The sequence below is a fragment of the Cnephaeus nilssonii genome, assembly GCF_951640355.1.
Source record: "Cnephaeus nilssonii genome assembly, chromosome: X".
In the NCBI taxonomy this organism is placed as follows: domain Eukaryota; kingdom Metazoa; phylum Chordata; class Mammalia; order Chiroptera; family Vespertilionidae; genus Cnephaeus; species Cnephaeus nilssonii.
In genome coordinates, this window is record NC_137071.1 from 120,679,617 (window position 1) to 120,706,982 (window position 27,366).

Here is a 27,366-nt window from a genome sequence, read left to right on the forward strand (position 1 = left end):
TCCCCCCTCCTCCCCGCAAGAGCGCGCGCGCGCGCGCGCGCGCGCGCACACACTCAGACACATTCACAGGAATTCTTGGACGCCAAATGCGCGCCCCCTGAGGGCAGGGATGTGGCCTGGTTTTGCTCACAGATGTATTCTCAGTCCCTGGTGCAACCAGGGCTCACTTCTTCAGTGAATCAGTGATGCACTTTGACCCCTCCAGTGAGGCCTGATTTTGCTCTACTTCTCCTGACGTTCTCCTCTCCTCTCCCCACCCCTCACCCTCCTCCAGAAGGCGCCAGGGGGTGGGGTCCTTTATATTCCTTCGTTCCCTTTTTTCGTGGGCTGGTAGGTTCGTTCACTCGTTCATTCATTAATTCATTAGTACATTCGATCCACTCCCCCCCACCTCCACCCAGGCTTCGCCAGCGCGCGCACGACTCCAAGGGCTCAGGCTGGACCACCCCCCCCTCACCCCGGCGCCCCGCTCTCGCCGGCCTCAGCCCCACCCCAGTCCCGCCCCGCCCCCTTTCTGGGCCAATCGTGGCCGGGAGATAGGGCGGGGCCAGGGTCTGGGCGGGGTCTCGCTCCACACTACCCCTGGCGGCTCCCGCGGCTCCGGAAACGCGCCGTGGGGCTGTGGGGCTCAACCCGGCGCGGGTGGCTCCGTGGCGCTTCCTGCCACGCCGGGCCTGCGGGGGCTGTTCCAGCGCCGCTCAGCCGAGGGCTGCGCGTTGACTACCGCCGGGCTGCGGTGAGCGTGCGGGCAACGGGAGGATGTCCGCGGAGCACTGGAGGGTGTGCTGAGATGGGTGATCATTTGGGACGCGAAAGGATGTCCTGGGGGCCCGGGACAGAACGCGGGCCGCGGGTGAATGTGCGGGACTGAGGTGAACCTTTGGGCCGCGGAAGGATGCGCAGGGGGATGACCCGGGAGAATGTGGGGGTTTGGGATGAGTGCTTCCAGAGTGTGAGGTTAGAGGGGACTGTCAAGCCTTGTGTGTGTGTGTGCGCGGGGGGGGGGGGGGGGGGGGCGCGTCTTTGGGCCTGCAGTAGGCTGTTTGGCCTTGGGACCAGCCGGAGGGGACTGGGTCCAGGTTGACGGGTAGGAGGAGGGCCGAAGGCCTTCCCAGGACGGGCAGGGGGCGGTGGTCAGGGGCGGGATTCGCGGACGTCGGAAGACGTGAAGGCGTGGGAACGAGTCAGTGTGGGAAGGAACTGACCCCCTCCCCAAACGTAATGGAGGCCGAGGGGGTGGGGGTGTTAGGTGGGTGTTTAAAGGGCATTTCTCCAGTCTGGGGGTTGGGGGGCGGGGGCTGAGCCACAGTCCGGGGCGCCTGGTAAGTGAACTGGGAAGGTTCCTGCTAGTGGAGTCCCTCCTTTGCTTTTGGGTGGGGGTCGAGCCTCATCTTGGCAGGGAGGCTGGAGGCGGGTAGATTAGAGCCCAAGGTCTGCGAGGGAGGGGGGGAGGCAGCCCTTGCTCAAGGCCCTTGGTCTGAACAGGGCTTTATCTGTTGCCCTTCTGGGGGCCACCATCTCCTGCTCCAGTACCACCTCCCCCCAAACTCCTTTGCTGCCTCCTTTAGTCTATATTTGGGTGATTAATTACATGTCTTTTTCCATCCTCCCCCCCCCCACACACACACAGTCGCCTGCTGCCCAAAGCCCATGGTCCCTTTTAATCACCACCCCCCCAAAAAAAATCCTGGCCCTCTTCCCGGAGGTCCCACCCTGTTCCAACTGACGCCCTCCAGCCAGCGTTTGCCTAGCTCGGCCTCCAGCCCCCTCCAGTCTCCTTGGTCAGTGAAATATTTCTTCAACCTCAGACCCGACATTTTTCCTTTACCAAAGGATTTCAGATGGGATTGCTAGAACAGTACCTCCTCTGGGCACTAATGCCCAGATCCACCAGTCCCCCTCCCCCATTGGGCCTTTAAGTAGAAGCAGCTTGCATAGTGTCTGGCACAGTCCAGTCCATTCCCAAAAAAACATCCCTGGAGCTATATTTAGAATCCTATTGAGCAGTAATCTCCAGCCTTCTTTGGGTGAGAGACCCCTTGGAAAATCACTAGAAAATGTGAATTCTGACAGAACATAGTAGGGTTCCACTCAGGAGGCTCATGGGCCAGAATCCTGTCTGCTGAGCAGAGGAGAGGAAGTCTCCAGATCTAGACAGCCCACTGCTAAGGAGGAGCAGCAGCTCTGTATCCCAAGCCCAGTGCTGGTTAGAAATGCAGACTCCTTGGCCCCACCCACAGCTGCTACTCTGCCCCTGGAGTTCTTAGCCAAACCCAAATCAGGGTTCGAACCCACTGATCCAGCTCTAGCCCTAACTTACCTGAGCTCCTCAAATGGCCCAGGGACCCCTTGGGATTTGCACAGCACCCCCCGCCCTCATTTAGATTCTTTCATATCCAGGGCAGTATAACCTAAATGAAGCCATGCTTACAATTTATTTTGGTTTTTACTAAAACGGCATGCATCTTCTGGGAGAAATGGGAACACAAACCTTTCCTCAAGTAAGTACAACAAACACTACAAACTCCCCTTCTGGTCTACCTTCTGGCTTTTTATAGAAGGGAAGGAAAATGGAAACCTAAACAGAGAGGGACAGGTGCCCAGGCGGAGTGAGAGAGAAAAACTGAGGAAGACAGAGACAGATGCCTCCCACCCACACACACCAAAAAAGACACACACACAGACAAAAACATCCTGAGAGAAACAGCCTTTTCCTGGTGAAACACCCTCTCTCGGCCCTTTAGGATTCTGCCACTTCTAGTAACAGTGCATTTGTACAGTATAGGGTGGGCCCAAATGAGGCCTTTGGGACCCCATCCTGGCCAGGCAGGTAAAGAGCCAGACCATCTCCAGCCCTGGGCTCAGCGACCTGGCCTTTCCGGGGGCGGAGGGGGAGGGGGGGGTCAGAGATCGGGATCTTGCAGAGTATGTTCAGTCTCAGCCTGTCCTTTGGTTGAGCATTCACAACCCAAAAAGACATGTTCCCAAGTCTGCTTCTGTCTCCTCGAATTATTTTGGTCCAACAGGTAGGACATTTATCGGGTTGATGAATCACTCAGCAATCGTTCCAAGACGTGATGAGCCATCCCTGGGTGTCCCTTTGGGGTAAGTCTGGGTGTTTCCAGACCTATCTGGTGGCCTTAAAGCTAGCCTTGCTGTTAGAAGACCCCAGGGTGGAGAGGCAAGATGGTGAGAAGTATTGTTTCCGCTGTGGAAGCGACTATATTTTCATATATGCCAGTACTGCCACACCGTCTTTGCCCACACACAGTTCTCTCAGTGTAAGTGACACAACTCAAGGAAGAACAGGTATCCAGTCAGGAGAATTGGGAATCCAGGTGATCATTTGGACCGGAGCAGGAGCTGAAGGCACCTGTCTGAATTAGATGCTGAAAAAAGAGGTCTTGTGTGACCAAAAAAGGCACCCCCCAGGACATGTTTGCTCCAGCCCAGAACCTAACTGAACATCACGAGCCGCCTATTGTCATCTGGGGCCTGTGAACATTCTGCTACAGTCCTTATCTAGATACTCCAGGGAGTCCAGGTGCTTCTGGCACCCCTTGGAAATTTCCAGAAGCTGCCAGAATGATCTAGTTTGGGTGGCCTTGCTGCTTGTCCCCTGCCCCCACTGCCCAGGGACTGACGGGTGCCGAGGTGGTTGCTTGGCTATTTGTGCCATGTGATTGGTCAAAAAAACTGATCTTTAGGCTCCAAATCAATCTTTACTTAGCAGCCAGATATCTAGAAGAGGGGTCCTCACCTCAAAGTCGACCAGAAGACACCTAATTCTTTTTGTGATTACTGGTTGGTTTTTGTCTCCATTGAATTCAACTCTTACTTTCTGTTCTCTCTGATCAAAGTGGAATGATTATTTTGGTTCTCTTAATGTTTCTGATTCCCTGCACAAAAGTCTATTTAAATGAGTTGGTTGAAATTCACATCGCCATCTACACTGAGTAGCCAGATTATTATGATCTTTTGAACGCATAATAATCTGGCCACTAAGTATATATATATTTTAGAGGCCTGGTGCATGAATTCGTGCATGGGTGGGGTCCGGCCAGCCTGGCCAGGGGGAGGGGACATGGGTGGTTGGCCGGCCTGCCTGCTGGTCAAACTCCTGGTTGAGGGGACAATTTGCATATTAGCCTTTTATTACATAGAATATACACTGAGTGGCCAGATTATTATGAATTTAGAGATCATAATAATCTGGCCACTCAGTGTAAAGCACTATCAGGAACGCAATGAGCTCTCATGCTTTACAATGCATGGCCTTTCAGACTGCCAGGCAGTGGGTTAGTATGGACATGATCTCCCTGTGTTTATGAAACAGCCGCAGTGGCTGCGGCACTCGACTAGGTTCAAGGTGGAATCTGAAGTCAACTTGAGGGCTCTGAGTCTCTGAGAGCGTCTAGTCATTAGCCACAACTTCACATCTCACTTAATAAAGGAAGATAATATGATTTATATTAGGAGGCAGAGATGTGTCTTCCTGTATCTTTCTCTGAAATTACATTTCCCAGCTGGGTAGGAGTGCACTGTGTGAGGTTTGGCGGGTGCTTATCCACAGTGACTTCGTTTTAAAGGTTAGCCTCACCCTCTGTATCCATTGGGTACACCACAATGGTTTTTATATTCTGCCTGGAACTGCTTTGACCTTGGTCCCCCAAGGTCCACTTTCAGAAGGCAGCAGACACCTGTTTTTGTCACTTTGGTCGCGGCGTCCAGCTTTTCCTGATTAGTTCCACCATTTTAAAGTGGAGCCATTGTGCAACATGGCTTCTAAATGATCAGGTTGTCTCCAAGATAGAGGATAATTTTATTTTTTTAACTGCAGTGGGGGGTTAATGTGTATTATCTCTCTTAACGATCTATCTTTGCTTCTCTGAAAGCTTTTACCCGACACACTTGGTTAATTACACAGAGGTTCGCTTCCTTTTGTGAAATCAGGGCTCATCTTTTCCCTCCGGTGTTTGTGAGCACCTTCTAAATGATTTCTGTGTCTGTGGGCTCTGTTGCTGTGGGCGGTGATGTGAAGTGGCCTCAGGTGAAGTCCCTGGGCAAGCCTGGCACAGGAAGGACCACTCCTGTTGCTACCTGGGAAAGAATAACCAATAATTCGCTTGGGAGTTGTGGCTCCAGGATTTTAACAGTTAATCAGGCCAGTTAAATAAATACACTTCGGTGGGATCTGCTCCATTAAATGGAACACTTCAAAAGGATTTGCTCAATTAAATGTGGGTGTCTTGGAAGAACTGTGTGTGAGCGTGCATGTGTGTGTGTGTGTGTGTGTGAGAGAGAGAGAGAGAGAGAGAGAGAGAGAGAGAGAGAGAGAGAGAGAGAGAGAGACAGACAGGGGGGGGGAGGGAGAGAGAGAGAGAGCGCAGTAAAGGTCTGCGATGGCCTACTTATCAGACAATTTGAAGCCAGTCCCCCAAATTCACATATACCATCAGGCTGAAGGGACTCTCCGTGACTGCCTATCTTCTGGTGATAGAGGGTTGGGTATTATTTCTCTCCTCTTTTGTGGTTCGAAAAGTCTACAATATTGGGAGCTGGACCTTAGGCAAGTTACTTAACTTCTTGGATCCATGACTTCCTTCTCTGTAAAATGGAGGCGTAATAACTACAGGTTGTGACAATTAGACAAATTAAATTAAATTTGGGGAAGGGAACGCTTTGCCAAACCCGTAAATGGCAGTTTGCGCTGTTTAACATGGCCCTCCCCCTCTGTTTATCACTGCCCACTCAAGGCCAGGAGCTGCTACAGATGTTGGGGGTCAGGGTGACCAAGAAAGAAAAGACCCCTGTCCTGTGGGAGGTGACATTTCTTCTGGGGAGAGGCGGGTAAAAACAAGCAATTTCAGAGGATAATTTTTAGGTAGTAAAAAGTGTTACTAGTATTATTAGTATACCCTTATGGGGCTGGAGAATGAAAACACTCGAGTGAGGTTGAATTCCTAGAAGAAGCCATCAGTGTAATGGTCAGAGGCCCTGGAAGGCATGGCCTTGGCATATCTAGGAAGGATGAAGGTCAAAGCGTCTGGAAGGAATGACTGAGATTTGGGGTGCAGAATATGGGTCTGGTGGGCTCGGCCAGGGCCCTGTCAGGGGTTAAGGGCTTACTTGGGTCTCTGGCCTGAGGGTTTGTAACAGGCCATCTTTCTCAGAAGGTGAATGCAAGGTGTCCTTCCACCACCCTTACACTTGGCAGCAAAACCTCAATGGCAAATGAAAGTACATCTTAATAAATGAGTCGTGTAAGTAATCTATGACCAATTCGCTTCGAGTTGGAAGTCAAACCAGACATCAAATGTATACCAGGAAGAATCCAACTGCTCAGAGTGGGCCCTGCCCAGGTGATAGCGGGACACAGAGGGCTTGGCTGCTGGGCACTTGGGGCTTAATTCACACACCGGGAAATCGCCTGTGCTGGGCAGCTGGTTAGAGATGGGAATGGTGCTCCTGTGGATGCTGGGGCCAAGGAAGACCTGCACACACCTGTCCATGGCGCTGACAGCATGGGGGTTGGGGGGAGACAGGCCCTGGAAGTCTCAACCCCATGATGTTGCCTCTTAAGTTTTCTGGGACTACCCACATTCCTGCCAGCCCCTCTTCCCTGTGCCTGCCTTGCCCATGTGGGCCCTTCAGGATGTTGCCCAGCTTGGAGGGCGGTTCCCTGTTGTCTCCTCGGCCCCTCAACCCTGTCCTCTTGCATCTGAGCATCTTTTTAATCCAAAATCTACCCACACCTTTTTAAATGGTTATTCTTTTCTGATTACCAAAGAAATGCAGTTTGGTTATCAGTAATTCACACATTACAGAAACAGAAAGCAGATCTTTCTAGACCCAGACCCCACCCCAGGGTAGCACTCGCTGCAGTATAGGTATAGCTACAAGCCGCTCTCAGTTTATTCCTTTCACCTTGTAAAAAGCAAATCTATAGTTAGCCATCCTCTCCCCTTTACCTACCCTTTTTTGATGATTTAACACATAGTTCTGTCTGTCTACATCTTCTGCGAAGGATTTGCATTTTTATAATCTATCATCCTGCATTGGCCACCTGTTGATTTCTTTTTTTGTTTGTTTGTTTGTTTTGTTTTGTTCATTTGTTTATTGGTTTTCTGCCACCTGTTGATTTGATACCTAAGCTCTCCAGTTGTCATGCCTGCTCCGAGTTCTAGTACCCTTCAGTAGTCTCCAGAGCTCTGAGCTTCATTCATAATTCTCTCATTCTCTCTCTCGTTTTTATGACAAGGGGATAACTTAGACCCTTCCTGTTGGTGATAGTATATTGTTTTCCATCCTTTTACTTTTAATCTGCCCAGGTCTTTACATTTAAAGTCTTTATGTAAATTTAAGGTTTCTTTTAGACAGCATATACACTGAGTGGCCAGATTATTATGATCTCTGAACGCATAATAATCTGGCCACTCTGTGTGTGTGTGTGTGTGTGTGTGTGTGTGTGTGTGTGTGTGTGTGTATATATATTAGAGGAGGCCCGGGGCATGAATTCATGCATGGGTGGGGTCCGGCCAGCCTGGCCAGCGGGAGGGGACATGGGCGGTTGGCTGGCCTGCCTGCTGGTTGAACTCCTGGTTGAGGGGACAATTTGCATATTAGTCTTTTATTACATAGGATATACACTGAGTGGCCAGATTATTATGTGTTCAGAGAGCATATATAATCTGGCCACTCAGTGTAGTTGAGTCTCGTTTTTTAAATACAGTCTGATAATCTCTGCCTTTTATTTGGAGTGTGTAGTCCATTTGTACTTTTTTTCCCCTTTTTATTGAATTTATTGGGAGGATACTGGTTAACAAAATATTACAGATTCCAGGTACACGATTCTACAACACATCATCTGTACACTGTATTGTGTGTTCACCACCCCAAGTCAAGTCTCCTTCCATCACCATTTATCCCCCCTTTACTCGCTTCTAACTCCCCCAACTCCCCTTTTCCCTCTGGTAATCATCATACTGTTGCCTGTACCTATGAGGGCTTTTTTGTTTTTTTTGCTTAATCCCTTCGCCCAGCCTCCAACCCTCTGCTACCAGTCTGTTCTCTATCTATGAGTCTGTTTCTATTTTGTTTATTAGTTTATTTTGTTCATTAGATTCTACCTATGAGTGAAATCATATGGCACTTGTCTTTCTCTGACTGGCTTATTTCACTTAGCATAATGCTCTCCCCACCCCCAAAAAAAGTTTGGTGCGGTTACACAATGGAATACTACTTAGCTGTAAAAAAAGAAGGAAATCCTACCCTTTGTGACTCCATTTGCATTTTACTTAATTATATGGTTGGAATTATATTTACTGTCTGGCTGTTTGTTTCTATCTGTCCTGTCTGTTCTTTTTCCCTTATTTCTTTTTTTGTTTATCTTTATTGTTGAAAGTATTACAGATGTTCCCCCCTTCCCCCCCATTGACTCCCCCAACCTCTCTCCCGCCCCTTCCCCAGGCCTTCACTGCCCTACTGTCTACTGAATGCTCCAGGTGATCACTGAGGAGGACTCTCTACTAGTTGTTTGGACCCTGAACATCTCTCTTCCTTTGTGTGTCCTGGGAATTATTCCGCTTACAGCTTCCTGGTCCTGCTTTCCCCAGTCTTGGAGTTTCACTGTGTGCATGCATGGCTGGGGAGTCAGGAAAGACTCGAGGGGAGTCCTATGGAGACTTTTTTTTTTTGGAGCTCTTTTTTTCTGCATAGCTCCCTCCTTTCTGGAACTCTGCTCTGGAACTTCCGACTGCCTTGAACACTGATCTGTGCCTTGAAGCCACGGAGCTCTATTTGGGTCCTTCTTCTCTACACTCTCAATCTGGAAATTGCTTCCAGAGAGAACCTGGACAGCGATAAGGTTCATCTCATTTTGTTTTTCTTCTCTCAGGAATCATGATCCTGTGCTGTCTGCTGTCCAATGTCTAAAAACTGTTGCTTTGCCCTAGCCAGTTTTCTCAGTGGTTAGAGCACCAGTCCGCGGACTGAAGGGTCTCGGGTTCGATTCTGGTCAAGGGCATGTACCTCAGTTGCAGGATCAATCCCGGCCCTGGTCAGGGCATGTGCGAGAGGCAACTCAATCGATGTTTCTCTCTCTGTGTCTCTCCCTCTCCCTTCCACTCTCTCTAAAAATCAATGAGAAAATATCCTCAAGTGAGGATTAACAACAACAAAAACATCTATTCTATACAGTTTTCTGCTTGTTTATGGCAGGACATGAAGTCTATCCTTATTAATCCATCACAGCCAGAAGTGGAAATCTCCATCCTTTTAACATAGCATCGAATTTTATGTAAGTCTTTCTGCTGGAGTATCTGGGTTTTGTACTCCTTGAGCTGGTGTAAAAATGCTTCCTTTTCATTGAATTATAAATGGAATTGAATTGACCTGGCATCAGAACAGACACTGTGCTCCTGTTTCTTTGAACTCACTGAAGTGGGAGGCCTGTGATGCGCATGTCTGTGGTAGCATCTTGTAATTTTTCACCTATTCTGCAACCTGGAAGCAAAAGGTAACATATATATTATTCAGACCTTTTATTTATTTAGCAGGTTAGTGCTTGAAGATATTTTCTTTGATGCTTCTTTTTCCAGCTGTTTTTTTCAAATCTTCCTTTTGTCCAATGTATCACACAAGTGTTCTTGTCTGTGGCTGACTCATGGTCACCTGGCGCAGTTTCAGTGGGTGGGAGGTGGCTATTAAAGGCCTTGCCGCTGGGCAGAAAGCCCTGCCTCCTGCCCTTTGTTGCCTCTCTTCTCTCCAGTGGCCCGATCTGGTTTTTTGTTGCCCCTACACAGTTGGGAAGAATCTCTCACTTCCTAATTATTTCTTCTGATATTCTTCGGGGAACGCTTTCTTCCTGTGCGGTATAAGTGGGCACTGATCTCTTCAAGGCTCGCTGCTGGGAGGCCTGTGGCTGGCCTGTCTCTGAGAGCCAGTCTCCCTGCCATCAGCCCTCCACCTTTGTCTTCTCCCGGCTGTGCCTGGGCTATCATTCATTTGTCTCCTCAGGGCTCCCTCTGGCCTGCCTGCATTCATTCTTTGCCAGTCCACTTTCCCCACTGCTTGGGGTATGTTTTCTTAGGCCCACCCAGGCTCTGGCTTGTCATTCGGCAGCTGCGCAAGAGAAGACTCAACGAGATATAAAACCAGGGAAAAGGAAATTGCCAGTCACATCCCAGGGCTGCTGTCACTCACAGCTCTTTCCACTTCCCTTAACTCTGCCTGCTCCTGCCCCCCACCAGGGTCTTGCCTTTCCCCTGGATAGAGCTGGGGGAAACAGGTCCTGGCAGGCCATCTTGAGATGCTGGAGGCATCTCTTCTGCCCGTCACTCCTCCCTGTTCTGGCCTTAGCCTCACCTCTTGCCCCAGCATGACACAAGGCAGGGCCTGGACCTCAGCTGCTGCCTTCCCTACTTTCATTTCTCCCTCCGCTTCTCTCCCTGGGCTCTGCCAAGGAATGGATGCCCACTGGGCTTGTAATCCCCATCATACCACTGGGGGAGGGAGCTAAATTTCAATCCAGGAAAAGGACTGAACCAAGGTCCCTTGGAAGGCCAGTGCCGTGGCCCAGGTCTCCTGGCACATGGTCAGGTTGTCTTCCCAGGACTTCTCGACACTTGCGAGTAGATCTCCATGTTAGCAGGGCACACCCACTCCAGACCCCCACCGCATGTTCCTGGTATTACAGGGACTGCCTCTACCTCATTCTAGAATGGATGGAAGAACTGATGATCCTTTTCAATTCTTTCAGGATTCACTGACATTTGGTGACGTGGCACAGTACCTCACAAAAAGGGAGTGGTTGAGGCCTGACCCTGAGCAGAGGACGCCGGCATATTACGGCAACGTGACTTCTTGTGGGTAAGGACACCCCTAGCCCTTCCACCAGCTTCATGATCCTAAGCAGCAGGAGTGGGATGGAGGGGGCTTGCACCCCCTAGGGATGGGCTGTAAGAAAATACAAGGGTCTGCCACACCCCAACTTCTAATGGCATGAAAAGACCCCCCCCAATTTTTTATTAGAAAAGAAATTGAAATAAATGTGCCACTGTAATTTAGAATAAATTAATCCCACAAATGATACAAATTGCATGGCCATTTTATTATAGTTGACTATCAAGAGAAAGGTTGTCACCAGCAAGCTTCTGCTCGCCATCATGCTGATGTGTGAGGTGGCGAGGGTTCTTAGAAGAGAGACACCGGGGTCACATGTGGATTGTGGAAGAGCATGGAGTTCAGTGTGGGGCCCCGAGGGGGTGGATATAGAGAAAGGGAGGGTCCGCTCCCCAGGACGACCACCTGCCACTCCGACGGAGCAGGCCCAGAGCCATCTCATCCAGCCCCTAGCAGGAGTTACCCATTGGGGAAGGCATTTGAAATAGACAAATGACTTCTGAAGGTCACAGCCAACCTAGACTTTGAGAATTGAAGAAGGTTCCCCTTGGAAGTCCCTGCTTGTTCTGTGCTCTTCCGATGCCATCTCTGGCCGCCGCCATAATCCTTTCCTTTCCCACGAGCAGGAGTTCCTGTTTTGAATCCTGCCTTGGTCTCTCACTGGGTGCCAGCACACGCACTATTGGTATCAGACCCTTAACACGGATCGAGCTACGTATTCTGGTGAGTGAAAAAGAATCCTAAAGAAATGTGAGGAAATGGTAGGGGAAGCCCAGCTGAGCCTTTGGGGAGAGGGTGTGGCTGCTGCTCAGTCACAGAAGGAGAGACCTCCCTGGGTCCACTTTGGTAGGAAGCACAATCAATCAGGCCCTTCTACCCTTTCCCTCTATGGTCCTTGCTTCCGGTCGGGTGAGCACCAGCTGTCCTGACCCGGTGGCCCCCAGGCCCAGTGCTCTGCAGCTGACTCAGGAGGAAAGCGATTCTTTTTTAAAAAAAATATACTTTTATTGATTTCAGAGAGAAAGGGGGAGAGAGAGAGAGAGAGAGAGGGAGAATATCAATGGTGAGAGAGAATCACTGATTGGCTGCTTCCTGCACACCCCCCACTGGTGATCAAGCCCATAACCCCAGGCATGTGCTCTGACCTGGAATCAAACCATGACTTCCTGGTTCATAGGTCGATGCTCAACCACTGAGCCATGCCGGCTGGGCAGGAAAGCGATTCTTGACAAAGAATAACCTCCTTCCTCCCTCCTTTGCAGACTTCAGTGTCTTGTGGTTCTCATTTCAGAAAGCATCTTGGCGACCCAACACCAGACGATGGGTGAAGACGCCCAACCACAGGAGATGGCATTCAGGAGCTCCCCGAGGGCCAGTGCGCCCAAACCTGAGGTCAAACAGAATGGGGACTCTAAGGGGAGGAGAGGGATCCCCCAGAATCTGCCTGTAGAGCATCACTTTGCGTGTAAAGAGTGTGGGGATGCGTTTCGGCTTAAGGTCCTCCTTGTGCAGCACCAGAGAATTCACAGTGAGGAGAAGGGCTGGGAGTGTGGGGATTGTGGGCAGGTCTTCAGGGGGGTCTTTGAGTTCAATGAGCACCGGAAGAGCCACGTGGCTGTAGAGCCCCGCCCCGGCCCAAGCCAGGCCCTGGATGATGCCACGGAGAAGAGGGAGCAAATGGAGGAGGAGGCAAAGCCCTTCGAGTGTGAGGAATGTGGGAAGAGGTTTAAGAAGAACGCAGGCCTTAGTCAACATCTGCGAGTCCACAGCAGAGAGAAGCCCTTTGACTGCGAGGAGTGTGGGCGGTCCTTCAAAGTGAACACCCACCTCTTTCGCCATCAGAAGCTGCATATTTCGGAAAAGCCCTTTGCCTGCAAGGTGTGTAGCAGGGATTTCCTGGATCGCCAGGAGCTTCTCAAGCACCAGCGAGTGCACACTGGCCACCTGCCTTTCGACTGTGACGACTGCGGCAAGTCCTTCCGAGCGGTCAACGGCCTGGCCGAGCACCAGCGCATCCACAGCGGTGCCAAGCCCTACGGGTGTGCCCACTGCGGCAAGCTGTTCCGGAGGAGCTCAGAGCTCACTAAGCATCGGCGGATTCACACGGGCGAGAAACCATACGAGTGCGGCCAGTGCGGGAAGGCCTTCAGGCAGAGCTCCAGCCTCCTGGAGCACCAGCGCATCCACACGGGCGAGCGGCCCTACGCGTGTGGCGACTGCGGCAAGGCCTTCCGGGGGCCCTCCGACCTGATCAAACACCGGCGGATCCACAGTGGACTGAAGCCCTATGAGTGTGACAAGTGCGGGAAGGCCTTCCGGAGGAGCTCGGGCCTGAGTCGCCATCGGAGAACCCACAGTGGAGCCAGACGCTGTGAGTGCAGTGAGTGTGGCCGCGTGTTCAAGAGGTGGTCCTCGCTGCAGAAGCATCAGCCAACCCATCATGAGTAGATGAGGCCCGCAGACCCTTGTCTGTCAGTGGGTCCCTGCCCCCCCTACCCCCCCCCCCACCCTAGAGTGGGATGGCAGAGTCAAAGGAGATGAACAGTTTTGTAGCGCTTATATATTTTATTGTCAGAAAGGTTGAAACCAATTTATACTGCCACCAGCAATTTATAAGTGTACATTTCCCATTTTGCCTCTCGAGAGTAGCTTTGTCCATTTTAACTCATTTCAGCGAGTTTATCTGGCATCAAATATCTTCAAGGTATTTAAATCTGCAGGCCTTGAATCTGAGAATGAGAGAAGAGAAACCTGGATGTGGGGCTCGAGGGCGGCTTGTTGGTCCTCCCCTCTGAGCTCCCACCTCAGGGAAGCTGACACAGATGTTCAGTGATGGTGTCAACGTAAAGTGAGCCCAACTTTCCCGAAGAAAAGATTGCCCCCAAAGTCTTTCGGCCTACTTGAATCTATAAATTTTTAGGGATATAAATAGAATGTTCAAATGTGTTATAATGTTTAACTTATTTAGTTATACGTACATATTATAAATCACATATTATATGGAATAATATATTAATTTAGAAAATATTCCTCCCCCCCCCCCACTCCGCTCCATATCATTTTGTTCTAACTCCTCACGTGCATTTCTGACCTCACCATCTTCACCAGCCTGGGAGCCCCTTTTGAATCATCGGTTTCAAAGCACATCGAATGGTTTTCCATCCATTCAAGCCGTGTGCCATGTAGCATTGTGACAAGGCTCTCACTAGAAATTTCCTCCCAAGCCATAAGTCACGTGTCCATGTAAGATTAGGACAATTATTTTTAAAAATGGTCCCATAACTTTACAATATAACCACTCAAGGTGTTGCTTTTTAAATGACCTTTCAAAGCCCTTTAAGCATCTAAAACTTGTCATTGTGAGGTCATACTCCTAGGTTCAGTTTCTTTGGTATCCTTTTTTTCTGAAACCAATTCTGTCTGCTGAGTCCCACACATACACAAAACTAGCATCTGTTGGAGTTTGCTTCAGGCTAATGAGTCGTCCTTAGTGGCACTATCTTGTTCAAAATCAAGTAGTTGAGAGAGCATCCCCATAGTAACAGGGACATCAAGGACTCCAGTGTGACACCTCCTTTTCTAGAACAATTGCCTCTCAGAGAACAATTGCCTCTCATCGAATGGGACCTAGATGTTACTTCTCAACCCTCAGTTCGGGCTCTAAAACAGGGGTGATCACAGGACTACCTCCTGGGGTTATGGTGAGGACTGTGACACCACGCCCTGCATGGAGGGACACTCAGTGAAGGGCATCTGCTGTCATGGTCATAGTTATTGCTGTCATCCTTTGGCTCATTAGTACCAGAACTGGGGATGGACCCAGGCCTTCTGACTCCTAGTCTCATCTTTCTCACGCAGTGACTTAAATGCTGTTTCCGTTTTCTTGCATGCAAATCGTACGTTCATCTCCTTTGACCAGTTCTCAAGTTACCTTCGGATATATTGACTTTATACAGAAGTTCTTTCTATATCGATTGTGAGGATCTCTTTTTCAATTTTATTGCTTTGTTCTTTGTAGCAGTTTTATTACAGTTTTTGTTATGTAAGCTTTTAATTTTTACATACCCAAGCATTCATTGTCCGTTAAGTCATAATTTCCATTGGTTGAGTAGTTAGATATGACATTTTGTTCTAGAATTTTAACTACAAACGAAAAGTTGAAAGCCCTGCCCCACCAGAAGGCGAATGTTCCAAGCGGGCAGGCTGGATGGGAATGGGCCGGAGAAGCAGGCTCGCTCCTCATCCAAGACGCAGACTCTGCATGTCTGCAGGCAGTACTTGACTATCCAACCTGGCCACTCAGGCACGTGAGAGAAACTTCCATCACAGCTTGGCCAGAACACTGACTGTTCCTCAGTATAGCCCTAGCCATCAGCAGCAGGGCTGGGCCTCACCCGATCGATGGGGTGGTCCCAACTTGGTGTTGGCAACAGCTGGCCATCCTTTGGGCTCCTGGGAGCCTTGGCCATGTCCGATGTGGATTCAATGCCTGAGCAGCAGATCCACCCAAGAGACATCTCCTCCAACACAAGAAGACTTACCTGACGACGATGTCACATGAATCGCATCCTCCTCTTAGGAAGTGACTCTGGAACAAGAAAGAAGTCAGTTTGGTGGCTTCCACTTTTGGCAACCAGGGGGCAATTCACCCACGTGTTCTAATGTCACCTGCAGCCACACCTAAGAGGAGCAACAGAGCAAAGTCTCAGAGAGAAACCATGGCCCCTCTGGTGGCCTGCATGTCATCATGATCGAAGTTGGCCACACAGGCCTGGGCTGTGACTTAACAGCATGTGCGCCCAGAAGGGGCAATAAAACAAGGGTTTGGAGGGCAATAATGCCCTTCTGATGGCCCATGTGGCATAGAAATAAAAGCTGGTCATTCTGGGGCTGGGCTGTGACTTCCAGCAGCCTCCCCAGGAGGAATAGCAGCAAGGGCTGGCCAGCAGCCTGGCCCCTCCTGCAGAGCCCACAGGGAGAAGCCAGCCACACGGGCTGTGACTTCCCAGCAGCTGTGCCTGGGGTCAGAGGCGGCAGGAGGGGCACTAGAAGGCCTGGAGAGGAAGTGTGCCCTTCTGATGGGCCCACCAAGGCTGAGGCGGAACTTCCCAAAAGCTCCCATCCTGGGAAGCAGGGTCCCACAGTGACCCCTGTGACCTTAGCCAGAAGGTACTCTGGAATGGCCGCCAGGCCACACCAGTGGCTATCTGCGACAGCTCCATCCTGAGCCCCAGGCTGGAGAGCCGCCGACAGCACTTGTTACATAGCAATTCCTTTTGCTCTGTGGGCTTCAGTTCTCGCAGTAGTCGTGAATCTGTGTCTGAGATCGCTACTTCCTTCTCTCAGCAGTTTTTCTCTTTTCAAGCTGTTATGACGTGTTTGATACAAGTGTCCTTTGGTAAGGAATGGTGACGTCATGGAGGGGGACAATCTGGCACCTGTACCTGCAAGTACTCTGCCATTTCTTGCCCATTCACTAGGCATTTGTCGGGTTTCTTGAAGGATCCAGATGCAGTATTAACTCGGAACTTAGCATCATCCACACTGCCTCGTTTCCCCCAGCCGGGACATGGCGTCCTGCCATCCCATCATGCCCTCCTTTACTTTTTTCCATTCCTGGTTCTATAATTTCCTCTCAAAGAAACCCTTTTCCAGAGTTAACACTAAAGACTGCATCTTTTCCATCGCTGCGTTTGCTCCAAACAATCAATTTGTGGCTTTCACGTATGTCCTGTAGTTGCACCGAGTTCCGTTTTTGCCTCTGGCAACTAGGAGGTGGATTTCCTGGGATTCTCTAGGCATACTGCTACGTCAGATGCCAAATGTGATCGAGCTTTCTGTCGTGTGTGCTTGTCTCTGCATTTGGGTATCTACCTCATTTCACTTTTCTTTCTAATCACACAGACCTTTTGCAAGGGAAACGAAGAGCAGTTGGGTTACATAGAATGCTAGCTCTCATTAGAAATCTATCCTTTTGTTATATTCTGAAAGAAAGCCTCCACTGCTTTTATTAAAGTTTTGAATACTTGCTGAAATTTTCCAAAAAAGCAATTGCTTACCATTTCTGCTGCTTGAGATTAACTGTTGATTAGTTGTGTCAGACCCACTCTCAGATTTCCACAATGAGCCCCACCCGATCACAGTGGGCATCCTTCTCATGTGGTGTTGCATTCCCAGTGCCCCCGGCTTGGGCCCTGTTGTGTGCCACGTGACTTCCACCCCTCTTCTAGACCACATTCATTCAACCACAGCGAACCACGTGACTCATGGGCAGCACCTGGTCACCAGAGATGGCTGGGGATGATGGGCCAGGCCTTTCAGGTTTTGCAAACAAGGAAACTAAGAAGTTTCTAGTTGGTGTTGGAAGAAAGAGGGAGCACTCCACATTTAGAGGAGTTGGGCAGCACTGGCTTGGAGATCTATGGGTTCCTATTAGGTGCCCCAGAGATGCTTCAATCCCAGCACCCCAGAGAAAGCCTGGTCTCATGTTCTTGGATTTCTGAGGACTGCCCTCCGCTATAGACTTCCTTGACCGAGCCAGCTTGAGTGGGTCTCTGCTTTTTGCAATCTGTCAAGAGTCAATGTATCATTTGGCTGCTTCCTGAGAAGCATCAGGTGGCTGGCTTTCCTTCTGTTCACCTGGCCCGAGTTCCTGGCCCAAGTCCCCCCTGACTATAGTAAACACCCATTTAAATGTGGTACTGTTTTCTGTTTGCTAAGATGGGTTAAAAAAAAATCTATGACTTCTAGTATCAGTGAATTTGACCAATGCTTTTCTGTCTGGTTATCACTCCTGTACTGACCCCAAGTTTGCCCCACCCACCGTGTTCCTGATTTTGGAAGCGTCTCCCTACTTCCAGCAAATCCATCAGACAAAGAATCGATAACTTCTCTATTACTATGTATATTTACATTCTGTAATTGTCCTTGCATCAGTTTGGGTATTTACTTTCAAAAGTAGAAATGGTCTCTTTAAACTTGGCCTTCAGCAGTATTTGCATATCTAAGAACAGTAGCTTTGTCCCACCCCAGTTGGTATTTTGGTTGTTGGCACTCTCTTCTCCTTCCTCCCAATCTCCATAACTTGTCTGTTTTATGGCACTTGACTATAACCAGCCTTGCACTAGAGCTTCGCCCTCCCTGCCCTCCCCCACCCGTTAGATTGTGCGCTCTTAGAAGACAGGGGTGGTCTTTCATGTCTTATTCCCCTACCAGACCTAGCACAGTGCCTTGCATCAAGTAGATTTCAATAAATATATGTTAAATGGCTTTGGTCTCCTGAACTTATTTTGTCAAAGCTTAGTTTATCAGTTCTTCCCTGGCCTTTCTCCACACTCTGGAGTTCTCCCCCATCCTGGGGTCCAGGTGCTGTATTGGCTTCCACTTGCTGGACACTCAGAGGGGAGAGGAGATGCCCTGATGAGGGAGGGCTGGTTTGCTTGGAAGTTTGAGCTCCCCCTTGGCAGAAGGGGCCTGTCATTCAGCCTCGTGCCTTCCCCCTCTAGTCAATTCCAGGTGGGAGCAGAAGACCAGGGTGGACCCTGAGCTCCTCCCCTAAGGAATAGAGTAACATCACTTCTGGGACTTGAGAATCGGTCAGCCTCTCTGGGCTGGGTGAGGACAGGAGTGGGGAGGTCAGTCCTCTTGGTGGCCAGTGGCTGGCCCTCTCTCCGATGACCATTATCTCATAAAAGGCAGGTAATAGGAGAGGACCCTGGCTACCTGGCCCTTCTAAATACAAGCAGCTCAGCTGTGGAGTCGATTATCTGGTCCTGGAAGGACAAGCACAGAGTAGGCTCCAGGAGTGCTTGGGTTGGACCCTTGTGGTCTACAGTGTACCCCAACAGGAGAGAGCAACATTGGAATAGAGCATGACTGCCCCCACCCACCCAGTCTCCCTGGAGGCTCCCAGGCAAGGATCATGCCATCTTTCCTCCAGGGCCCCATCCTCATCACGCTGTCAATTGCCAACTTCTAGGCAAGGGGGATGGTAATAGCTCCTTGCCCCATTTGCAGCCCAGCCAACTCTGCTTGCAAGCCACATGTTTGAAAAGAATCATTCATTTGCTTTGCCGATTTCATGATATGCTTGCTACTGACAATTCTACCCATTTTTTTCCTTAAAACATGCAAACTCTGTTCTGGCAAGCTTTGGTTTTACAGAAGTTAAGGCCACAGGTCCACTTGGACACCTAATACCAGACCCCAGGAGAGGGGACAGCTTGGGCTTTTCTCTTGGGACCCCCTGTGGGCCTCTAGTAGGGGTTTCAGAATATTCTAGTGCCACTGCCTTTTGGAGCCCAGTAGCTTCTCCAACATCACCCTCCTCTGAGCCCCCACCCCCCAAAAGTCTTGCTGACTGGGGGTTCACAATCCCCACAACCCCACCTTGTTGTCCTAGACCAGTGGTCGGCAAACTCATTAGTCAACAGAGCCAAATATCAACAGTACAACGATTGAAATTTCTTTTGAGAGCCAAATTTTTTAAGCTTAAACTCCTTCTAACGCCATTTCTTCAAAATAGACTCGCCCGGGCTGTGGTATTTTGTGGAAGAGCCACACTCAAGGGGCCAAAGAGCCGCATGTGGCTCGCAAGCCGCAGTTTGCTGACCACTGCCCTAGACCATTCTCCCAAGCATGACCCTCTGTCCGAACCCACTTCTGTCCAGCTTGTGGCCCACCTGGGAGGGACTATTGGCATTGTCTTAATCTGTTCAGGCTGCTATAATGAAAATACCATAAGTCAGGTGGTTTATAAACAACAGACATTTATTGCGCACAGTTCTGGAGGCCAGAAGTCCAAGATCAAGTTGCTGACAAAGCCAGTGTCTGGTGAGGACCCGTTTCCTGATTCATAGATGGCTGTCATTTTGCGGGGTCCTCACATGGAACTGACATGGGAGCCCTTTGGAGTCTCTCTTACAAATTCCTTTCATAGGGGCTCCACACTCATGACGTAATCACCTCCCAAAGGCCCCATATCCCAAAACCACCACCTTGGGGGTTAGGATGTCCATGTATGAACTTCGGGGTGACATTTTCAGTCCATGACAGGCACGCAGATAGAAAGGGGGGCTTCCGCTTTGAAGCTCACTGCATTTTAGCTTAGGATCCTCCCAACCCATCAGCCTCAGGATTCCACCATCTCCAGCCCCTACAAGAGCTTCTGCTGTGGCCCAGTTCATGATTGGAATCCTGGGCTGAAATGTATTTCATTCACATGGCCGGGGCTGTCACTAGCCTCACATTGAAATACACCTTTGGCCTGTCCTAGCGGCTTTGACTCGGTGGATAGAGCGTCAGCCTGTGGACTGAAGGGTCCCAGGTTCGATTCCAGTCAAGGGCATGTACATGTACCTCAGTTGCAGGCTCCATCCCCCGGTCAGGGCGCTGGCGCTGCAACCACTCCTTGTTTCTCTTACATCAATGTTTCTCTCTGTCTCTCTCCCTCCCTTCCACTCTCTAAAAATCAATGGGGAAAAAATACATCCCCAGTAAGGATTAATTAACAAAAAAAACATTTAAACAATGCTTTTGGCCTAACACCTGCACACTGGTGATGAGGGAAAGAAGAGAAACATGTGAACAAGGATGCCCTGCCCACCATTAACAGAGATGAGGGTACTTGGACTTCTTCTGGATTTGGGCACTTAGAACTTATACATTGGTGAGCTGTTTGAATTTTGTCTCCACTGAGCACCTATTATTCCTTTAATTAAACTATATTTATATAATAAAAAAACATCACCCCCACTTTTTTTCAGACAAGATGGGTGACGAATAACCCTGTGTTCCTCACCCTTACCAATTTCCTGAAATTCATGCAATGAGCATTTATTGAGTACCTGCTGTATGCCAAGCTCCACAAGCATTTATTGAGTACCTGCTGTATGCAAAGCACCAAAAACAAATGACATAATCCCTGACCTCAAGCACAGAATGCCAGAGCAAGGCAGACATGTAGCAAAAATATCACCACAAGTGGGACCTACATTCTCACCAAGTTGGACTCCTAGGATTGGTGCACTTTAGTGGGTGCCGGTTACACTTTATTTTTAAAAACTGCAGAGCCAAACACACACAATACTAGCAAACGAATCCCCCTCCCTCCATGCTCAGGTCCTGCTGATTTTACATTTCAAGGACCTCCATGCTCTGCCCTGGCTGGGAGGGGGCCTCTCCCTCATCCTGGGGCCCCTCGTGCTCTCAGGCCCAACCTCACTGCCTGGGAGTCGCCTATACCCCCCCTGGGAGCCTCTGAGTCAGATCCAACCTGGTCCTCTGCACACAATGAGGGCCAGGCCCGGAGTGGGCCCTTGGTGGAGAAAGGTGTCCTGTGAGTGGGTGGGCTGGATGGGATGCAGCCTCAGCCTGGGCCTCCCCCCTCTCCCCTCACCCAGAGCGAAGCCGTGGAGATGATGGATCAGATCGTACACTGGGTGCGGAAAGACCCATCGGGACTGGGCCGGCCCTGGCTCCCAGGGGCCCCAGCCTCAGAGTCCATGGCGGTGCCCATGATGCTGCTCAACCTGGTGAAAGAGAACCAGGATCTGGTGGGCAACAATGTGGAGCTGGGGAAATGGTGCGCCCAGAGGGTTCTATAGCATGTCCAGGTTCGGGGGGGGGGGGGGGGAGCCAGGAGGCTGATGCCAGCTGCCAGAAGGGGCCTGGGCGCTGGAGGGCAGGGCCACCTCCACTCCCACCCTTCATGGCTCCTCCTCTGCCCACACCTCCCTCAACCTGGGCCATGCAGACTCAGAGGCTTTGCCAGGGAGAGGTGAGCCCCAAGACCCTCAGGAAGGTGGAGGGTCCAGGGAACTGGGTGGAGCCAAGGGCAGGAGGGCAGGAGGGAGGGTGCCAGGCACGGCAGAGAGCAGGAAGCCCAGACTCAAGTCCTTTCAGGCCTCTGTGTGTCCCAGGACAGCCACTTTGGTGGCAGTGGTAGGATCTGCTGGTGGGAGGTGGCAGGTGCCTGGAGGATGGGGTGCAGCATCAGCCTTGACTCAGAAGGCCCCTCAAGGCCAGCAGCTGCCTACACACTGGGCGGCTGACTGGGAGGAGCCTAATTGGTGGGGGCTGGTGACCCTGAACTTCAGGAAGCTTCACAGCACCAAGCCAGCTGCTGAATGGCAATGAAGAGCAGGGAAGACACATTTGGCCAATGCTAGATGGTCAGGCCAAATCGCAAATCCCACTATCAGGAAATGAATTTGAGATTCAATAAGTCTGAAATGTATCGGCAAGTGTACCTGTTACACTAGGACAGTGGTCGGCAAACTCATTAGTCAACAGAGCAAATATCAACATACAACGATTGAAATTTCTTTTGAGAGCCAAATTTTTTAAACTTAAACTTCTTCAAACACCACTTCTTCAAAATAGACGTGCCCAGGCCGTGGTATTTTGTGGAAGAGCCACACTCAAGGGGCCAAAGAGCCGTATGTGGCTCGCGAGCCGCGGTTTGCTGAACACTGCACTAGGATGTCAATGTATGAACTTTGGGTGATACTTTCAGTCCATGACAGGCACGCAGATAGAAAGGGGGTCTTCTGCTTTGAAGCTCACTGAATTTTAGCTTAGGATCCTCCCAACCCATTAGCCTCAAGATTCTACCATCCCAGGCCCTTCAAGAGCTTCTGCTGTGGCCCAGTTCATCATTGGAATCCTGGGCTGAAATGTATTTCATTCACATGGCCGGGGCTGTCACTAGCCTCACATTGAAATACACCTTTGGCCTGTCCTAGCGGCTTTGACTCGGTGGATAGAGCATCAGACGCCTGTGGACTGAAGGGTCCCAGGTTCGATTCCAGTCAAGGGCATGTACATGTACCTCAGTTGCAGGCTCCATCCCCCGGTCAGGGCACTGGCAATGCAACGAATCGATGTCTCCCTTACATCAATGTTTCTATCTGTCTCTCTCCCTCCCGTCCACTCTCTAAAATAATCAATGGGGAAAAAATACATCCCCAGTAAGGATTAATTAACAAAAAAAATTTTAAACAATGCTTTTGGCCTAACACCATCACACTGGTGATGAGGAAAAGAAGAAAAACATGTGAGCAAGGATGCCCTGCCCACCGTTAACAGAGGTGAGGGGACTGGGGCTTCTTCAGGATTTGTGCACTTAGGACTTATACATTGGTGAGCTGTTTGAATTTTGACACAACTGAGCACCTATTATTCATTTAATTAAAATATACTTATACTAGTGACCCAGTGCACAAAATTCATGCACATTAAAAGGGGATTACATAGAGGAAATAATTTAATATTGATATTTGCCCTTTCTCTATAATAGAAGTGTCAATGATAAAAGAAAATTAGTAAAATGTATATGAAAACCTTCCTCCTGTCAGAGTCTGGGGCTCAAAACAGGACCCAGAGTCAAGTCCCCGCCCACCCACATGCACCTCAAAATCGCGTGAGACCCAGTCCCAGCCGGCCCCCCCACATTGGGCTAAATACAGACCCGGCCAGTCCCACCCTTGTCAAGCCCTGCTGTGCAGGGGGCATAGCCTCAGGTCCCCTGCCCCGGCGCCAGGATCGGGGGCATGGCCTTAGGTCCCCCAGCCCAGACTGGGGCGGTGGGCATGCCTTGAGGTCCTCTGTCAAGACCCGCCAGGTGGGGAACATGGCCTGAGATCCCCTGTCAAGCCGCCCTGGATGGAGGGCATGGCCTGAGGTCCCCCATCAAGCCCTGCTGGGCAGGGGCGTGGCCTGAGTTCCCCGACCCGGCACTGGGGGTGCAACTTGAGGTCCCCCGTCAAGCCCCGCTGGGTGGGGGGCATGGCCTGAGGTGCCCTGTCAAGCCCAGCCAGGCAGCGGGGTGCAGCCTCAAGTCCTCTAGCCTGGTGCTGGGGTGGGGGGCCTGGCCTGAGGTGACCTGTCAAGCCCCACCGGGCTGAGGGTGCAGTCTGAGGTCCCCCGGCTTGGTACAGGGGTTGGGGGCATGTCCTGAAGTCCCCTGTCAAGCCCCACCTGGTGGGGAGCACGGCTTGAGGTCCCCCGTCCTGGCGCTGGGGTGGGGGGAGCAGCCTGAGGTCCCCTAGTCCAGCACCAGGATGGGAAGTGCACCTTCAGGTTCCCCCGTCAAGCCCTGCTGGGTGGGGGGCTTGGCCTGAGGTCCCTCACCCTGGTGCTGGGGCAGGGGAGCAGCCTGAGGTGCCCTAGTGCAGCACCAGGACAAGAAGGGCACCTTAAGGTCCCCTGTCAATCCCTGCCAGGTGGGGGGCGCGGCCTGAGGACCCCTGTCAAGCCCCACGGGGGCGGGGTAGGGTATAGCCTCAGGTTCCTGCAGATAGAACGTGGCCTCAGCTGTGAGTGCAGCCATCTTTGTGAAGGAGTGATAGTCACTTAGCATATTCCGTCTTTATTAGATAGGATAATAAACCTCCCCCCTTTTTTTTCAGAAAAGATGGGACACATAATCCTGTGTTTCTCACCCTTACCCATTTCCTGAAATTCAAGCAACAATAATTTATTGAGTACCTACTGTATGCCAAGCTCCACAAGCATTTATTGAGTACCTGCTGTATGCCAAACTCCACAAGCATTTACTGAGTACCTGCTGTATGCCAAGATCTACAAGCATTCATTAAGTACCTGCTGTATGCCAAGCTCCACAAGCATTTATTGAGTACCTGTTGTATGCCAAGCTCCATAAGCATTTATTGAGCCTCAGCCTGCAGACTGAAGGGTCCTAGGTTCAATTCCCGGCAAGGTCATGTACATGTACCTCAGTTGCAGGCTCCATCCACTGGTCAGGGCGCTGGCGCTGCAACTAATCAATGTCTCCCTTACATCAAGTTTCTCTGTCTCTCTCCCTCCTTTCCACTCTCTAAAAATCAATGGGGAAAAAATATATCCCCAGTAAGGATTAATTAACAAAATAAATTATTTGACAAACACTTTTGGCCTAACGCCATCACACTGGTGATGAGGGAAAGAAGAGAAATATGTGGGCAAGGGTGCCCTGCTCACCTTTAACAGAGGTGAGGGTACTCGGGCTTCTTCTGGATTTGGGCAATAAGGACTTATACTTTGGTGAGCTGTTTGAATTTTGTCCCCACTGAGCACCTATTATTCCTTTAATTAAAATATATTTATATAATTAAAAAAATCCCCCCACTTTTTTCAGAGGATGGATCACAAATAACACTGTGTTCCTTACCCTTAAGCATTTCCTAAAATTCATGCAAAAAGAAATTATTGAGTACCTACTATATGCCAAACTCCACAAGCATTTATTGAGTACCTGCTGTATACCAAACTCCATAAGCATTATTGAATACCTTCAGTATGGCCAGCTCCACACGCATTTATTGAGTACCTGCTGTATGCCAAGATCCACAAGAATTTATTCAGTACCTGCTATATGACAAACTCCACAAGGATTTATTGAGAATCTGCTGTATGCCAAACTCCACAAGCATTTATTGAGTACCTGCTGTATGCCAAGCTAAACAAGCATTTATTACATGATGTATGCCATGCTCCACAAGCGTTTATTGAGTCTTTGCTATATGTCTAGCTCCACAAGCATTTATTAAGTACCTGCTATATGCCAAGCTCCGATAGCATTTATTGAGTACCTGCTATATACCAAACTGCACCTGCATTTATTGACTACCTGCTGTATTCCAAGTGCCATAAGCATTTATTGACTACCTGCTGTATTCCAAGCGCCATAAGCATTTATTGAGTACCCACTGTATGCCAAGCTCCAAAAGCAAAAGACATAAACCCTGCCTTCAAGCACAGAATGCCAGAGCAAGGCAGACATGTAGCAAAAATATCATCGCAAGTGGGACCTACATTCTCACCAAGTTGAATTCCTAGGATTGGTGCACTTTAGTGGGTGCCGGTTACACTTTAATGTTAAAAACTGCAGAGCCAAACACACACAATACTAGCAAACGAATCCCCCTCCCTCCATGCTCAGGTCCTGCTGATTTTACATTTCAAGGACCTCCATGCTCTGCCCTGGCTGGGAGGGGGCCTCTCCCTCCTCCTGGGGCCCCGCGTGCTCTCAGGCCCAACCTCACTGCCTGGGAGTCGCCTATACCCCCCCCCCCTGGGAGCCTCTGAGTCAGGGTGGGGCAGATCCACCCTGGTCCTTGCACACAATGAGGGGCCAGGCCCGGAGTGGGCCCTTGGTGGAGAAAGGTGTCCTGTGAGTGGGTGGGCTGGATGGGATGCAGCCTCAGCCTGAGCCTCCCCTCCTCTCCCCTCACCCAGAGCGAAGCCATGGAGATGATGGATCAGATCGTACACTGGGTGCGGAAAGACCCATCGGGACTGGGCCGGCCCTGGCTCCCAGGGGCCCCAGCCTCAGAGTCCATGGCGGTGCCCATGATGCTGCTCAACCTGGTGAAAGAGAACCAGGATCTGGCAAGCAACTATGTGGAGGTGGGGAACGGGTGAGCCCAGAGGGTTCTATGGGATGTCCAGGTTGCGGGGGGGAGGCTGATGCCAGCTGTCAGACGGGGCCTGGGCACTGGGGAGCAGGGCCACCTCCACTCCCACCCTTCATGGCTCCTCCTCTGCCCACACCTCCCTCCACCTGGGCCCTGCTGGTCCCCTTCACAGATAGGGAGACTCAGAGGCTTCGCCAGGGAGAGGTGAGCCCCAAGACCCTCAGGAAGGTGGAGGGTCCAGGGAACTGGCTGGAGCCAAGGGCAGGAGGGCAGGAGGGAGGGTGCCAGGCACGGCAGAGAGCAGGAAGCCCAGACTCAAGTCCTTTCAGGCCTCTGTGTGTCCCAGGACAGCCACTTTGGTGGCAGTGGTAGGATCTGCTGGTGGGAGGTGCCAGGTGCCTGGAGGATGGGGTGCAGCGTCAGCCTTGACTCAGAAGGCCCCTCAAGGCCAGCAGCTGCCTACACACTGGGCGGCTGACTGGGAGGAGCCTAATTGGTGGGGGCTGGTGACCCTGAACTTCCAGAAGCTTCACAGCGCCAAGCCAGCTGCTGAATGGCAATGAAGAGCAGGGAAGACACATTTGGCCAATGCTAGATGGTCAGGCCAAATCACAAATCCCACTACCAGGAAAAGAATTTGAGATTCAATAAGTCTGAAATGTATCCACATGTGTACCTGTTACACTAGGATGTCAGTGTATGAACTTCGGGGTGACACTCTCAGTCCATGACAGACCTGCAGATATAAAGGGGGGCTTCCTCTTTGAAGCTCTGTATGCCAAGCTCCCCAGCATTTATTACCTGCTGTATGCCATGCTCCACAAGGATATATTAAGAACCTGCTATATGCCAAGCTCCATAAGCATTTATACAGTACCTTCCGTAAGCCAAGCTCCACAAGCATTTATTGAGTACCGGTTGCATGCCTAGCTCAATAAGCATTATTGAGTACCTTCAGTATGGCCAGCTCCACAAGCATTTATTGAGTACCTGTTGTATGACAAACTCCACAAGGATTTGAGTACCTGCATTTATTTATTACCTGATG

General features: G+C 50.5%; 1 protein-coding gene across 3 annotated transcripts; it reads left to right on the top strand.

Moving 5' to 3' along the window:
• The first annotated feature begins 601 nt into the window (after positions 1 to 601).
• On the top strand, positions 602 to 18,165 carry ZNF275 (zinc finger protein 275). Of its 3 annotated transcripts, none has more exons than XM_079764868.1 (5): positions 614 to 736; positions 3,027 to 3,105; positions 10,760 to 10,869; positions 11,529 to 11,625; positions 12,194 to 18,165. In XM_079764868.1, the coding sequence occupies exon 5, from the start codon at positions 12,223 to 12,225 to the stop codon at positions 13,348 to 13,350; it is 1,128 nt and encodes a 375-aa protein (XP_079620994.1). In that variant the 5' UTR covers positions 614 to 736; positions 3,027 to 3,105; positions 10,760 to 10,869; positions 11,529 to 11,625; positions 12,194 to 12,222; the 3' UTR covers positions 13,351 to 18,165. The 3 variants fall into 3 exon arrangements, with proteins under 3 accessions (XP_079620993.1, XP_079620994.1, XP_079620995.1); XM_079764869.1 differs by lacking the exon at positions 614 to 736 and adding an exon at positions 812 to 872; XM_079764867.1 differs by lacking the exon at positions 3,027 to 3,105 and having other exon boundaries at positions 602 to 736.
• Positions 18,166 to 27,366: the final 9,201 nt, after the last annotated feature.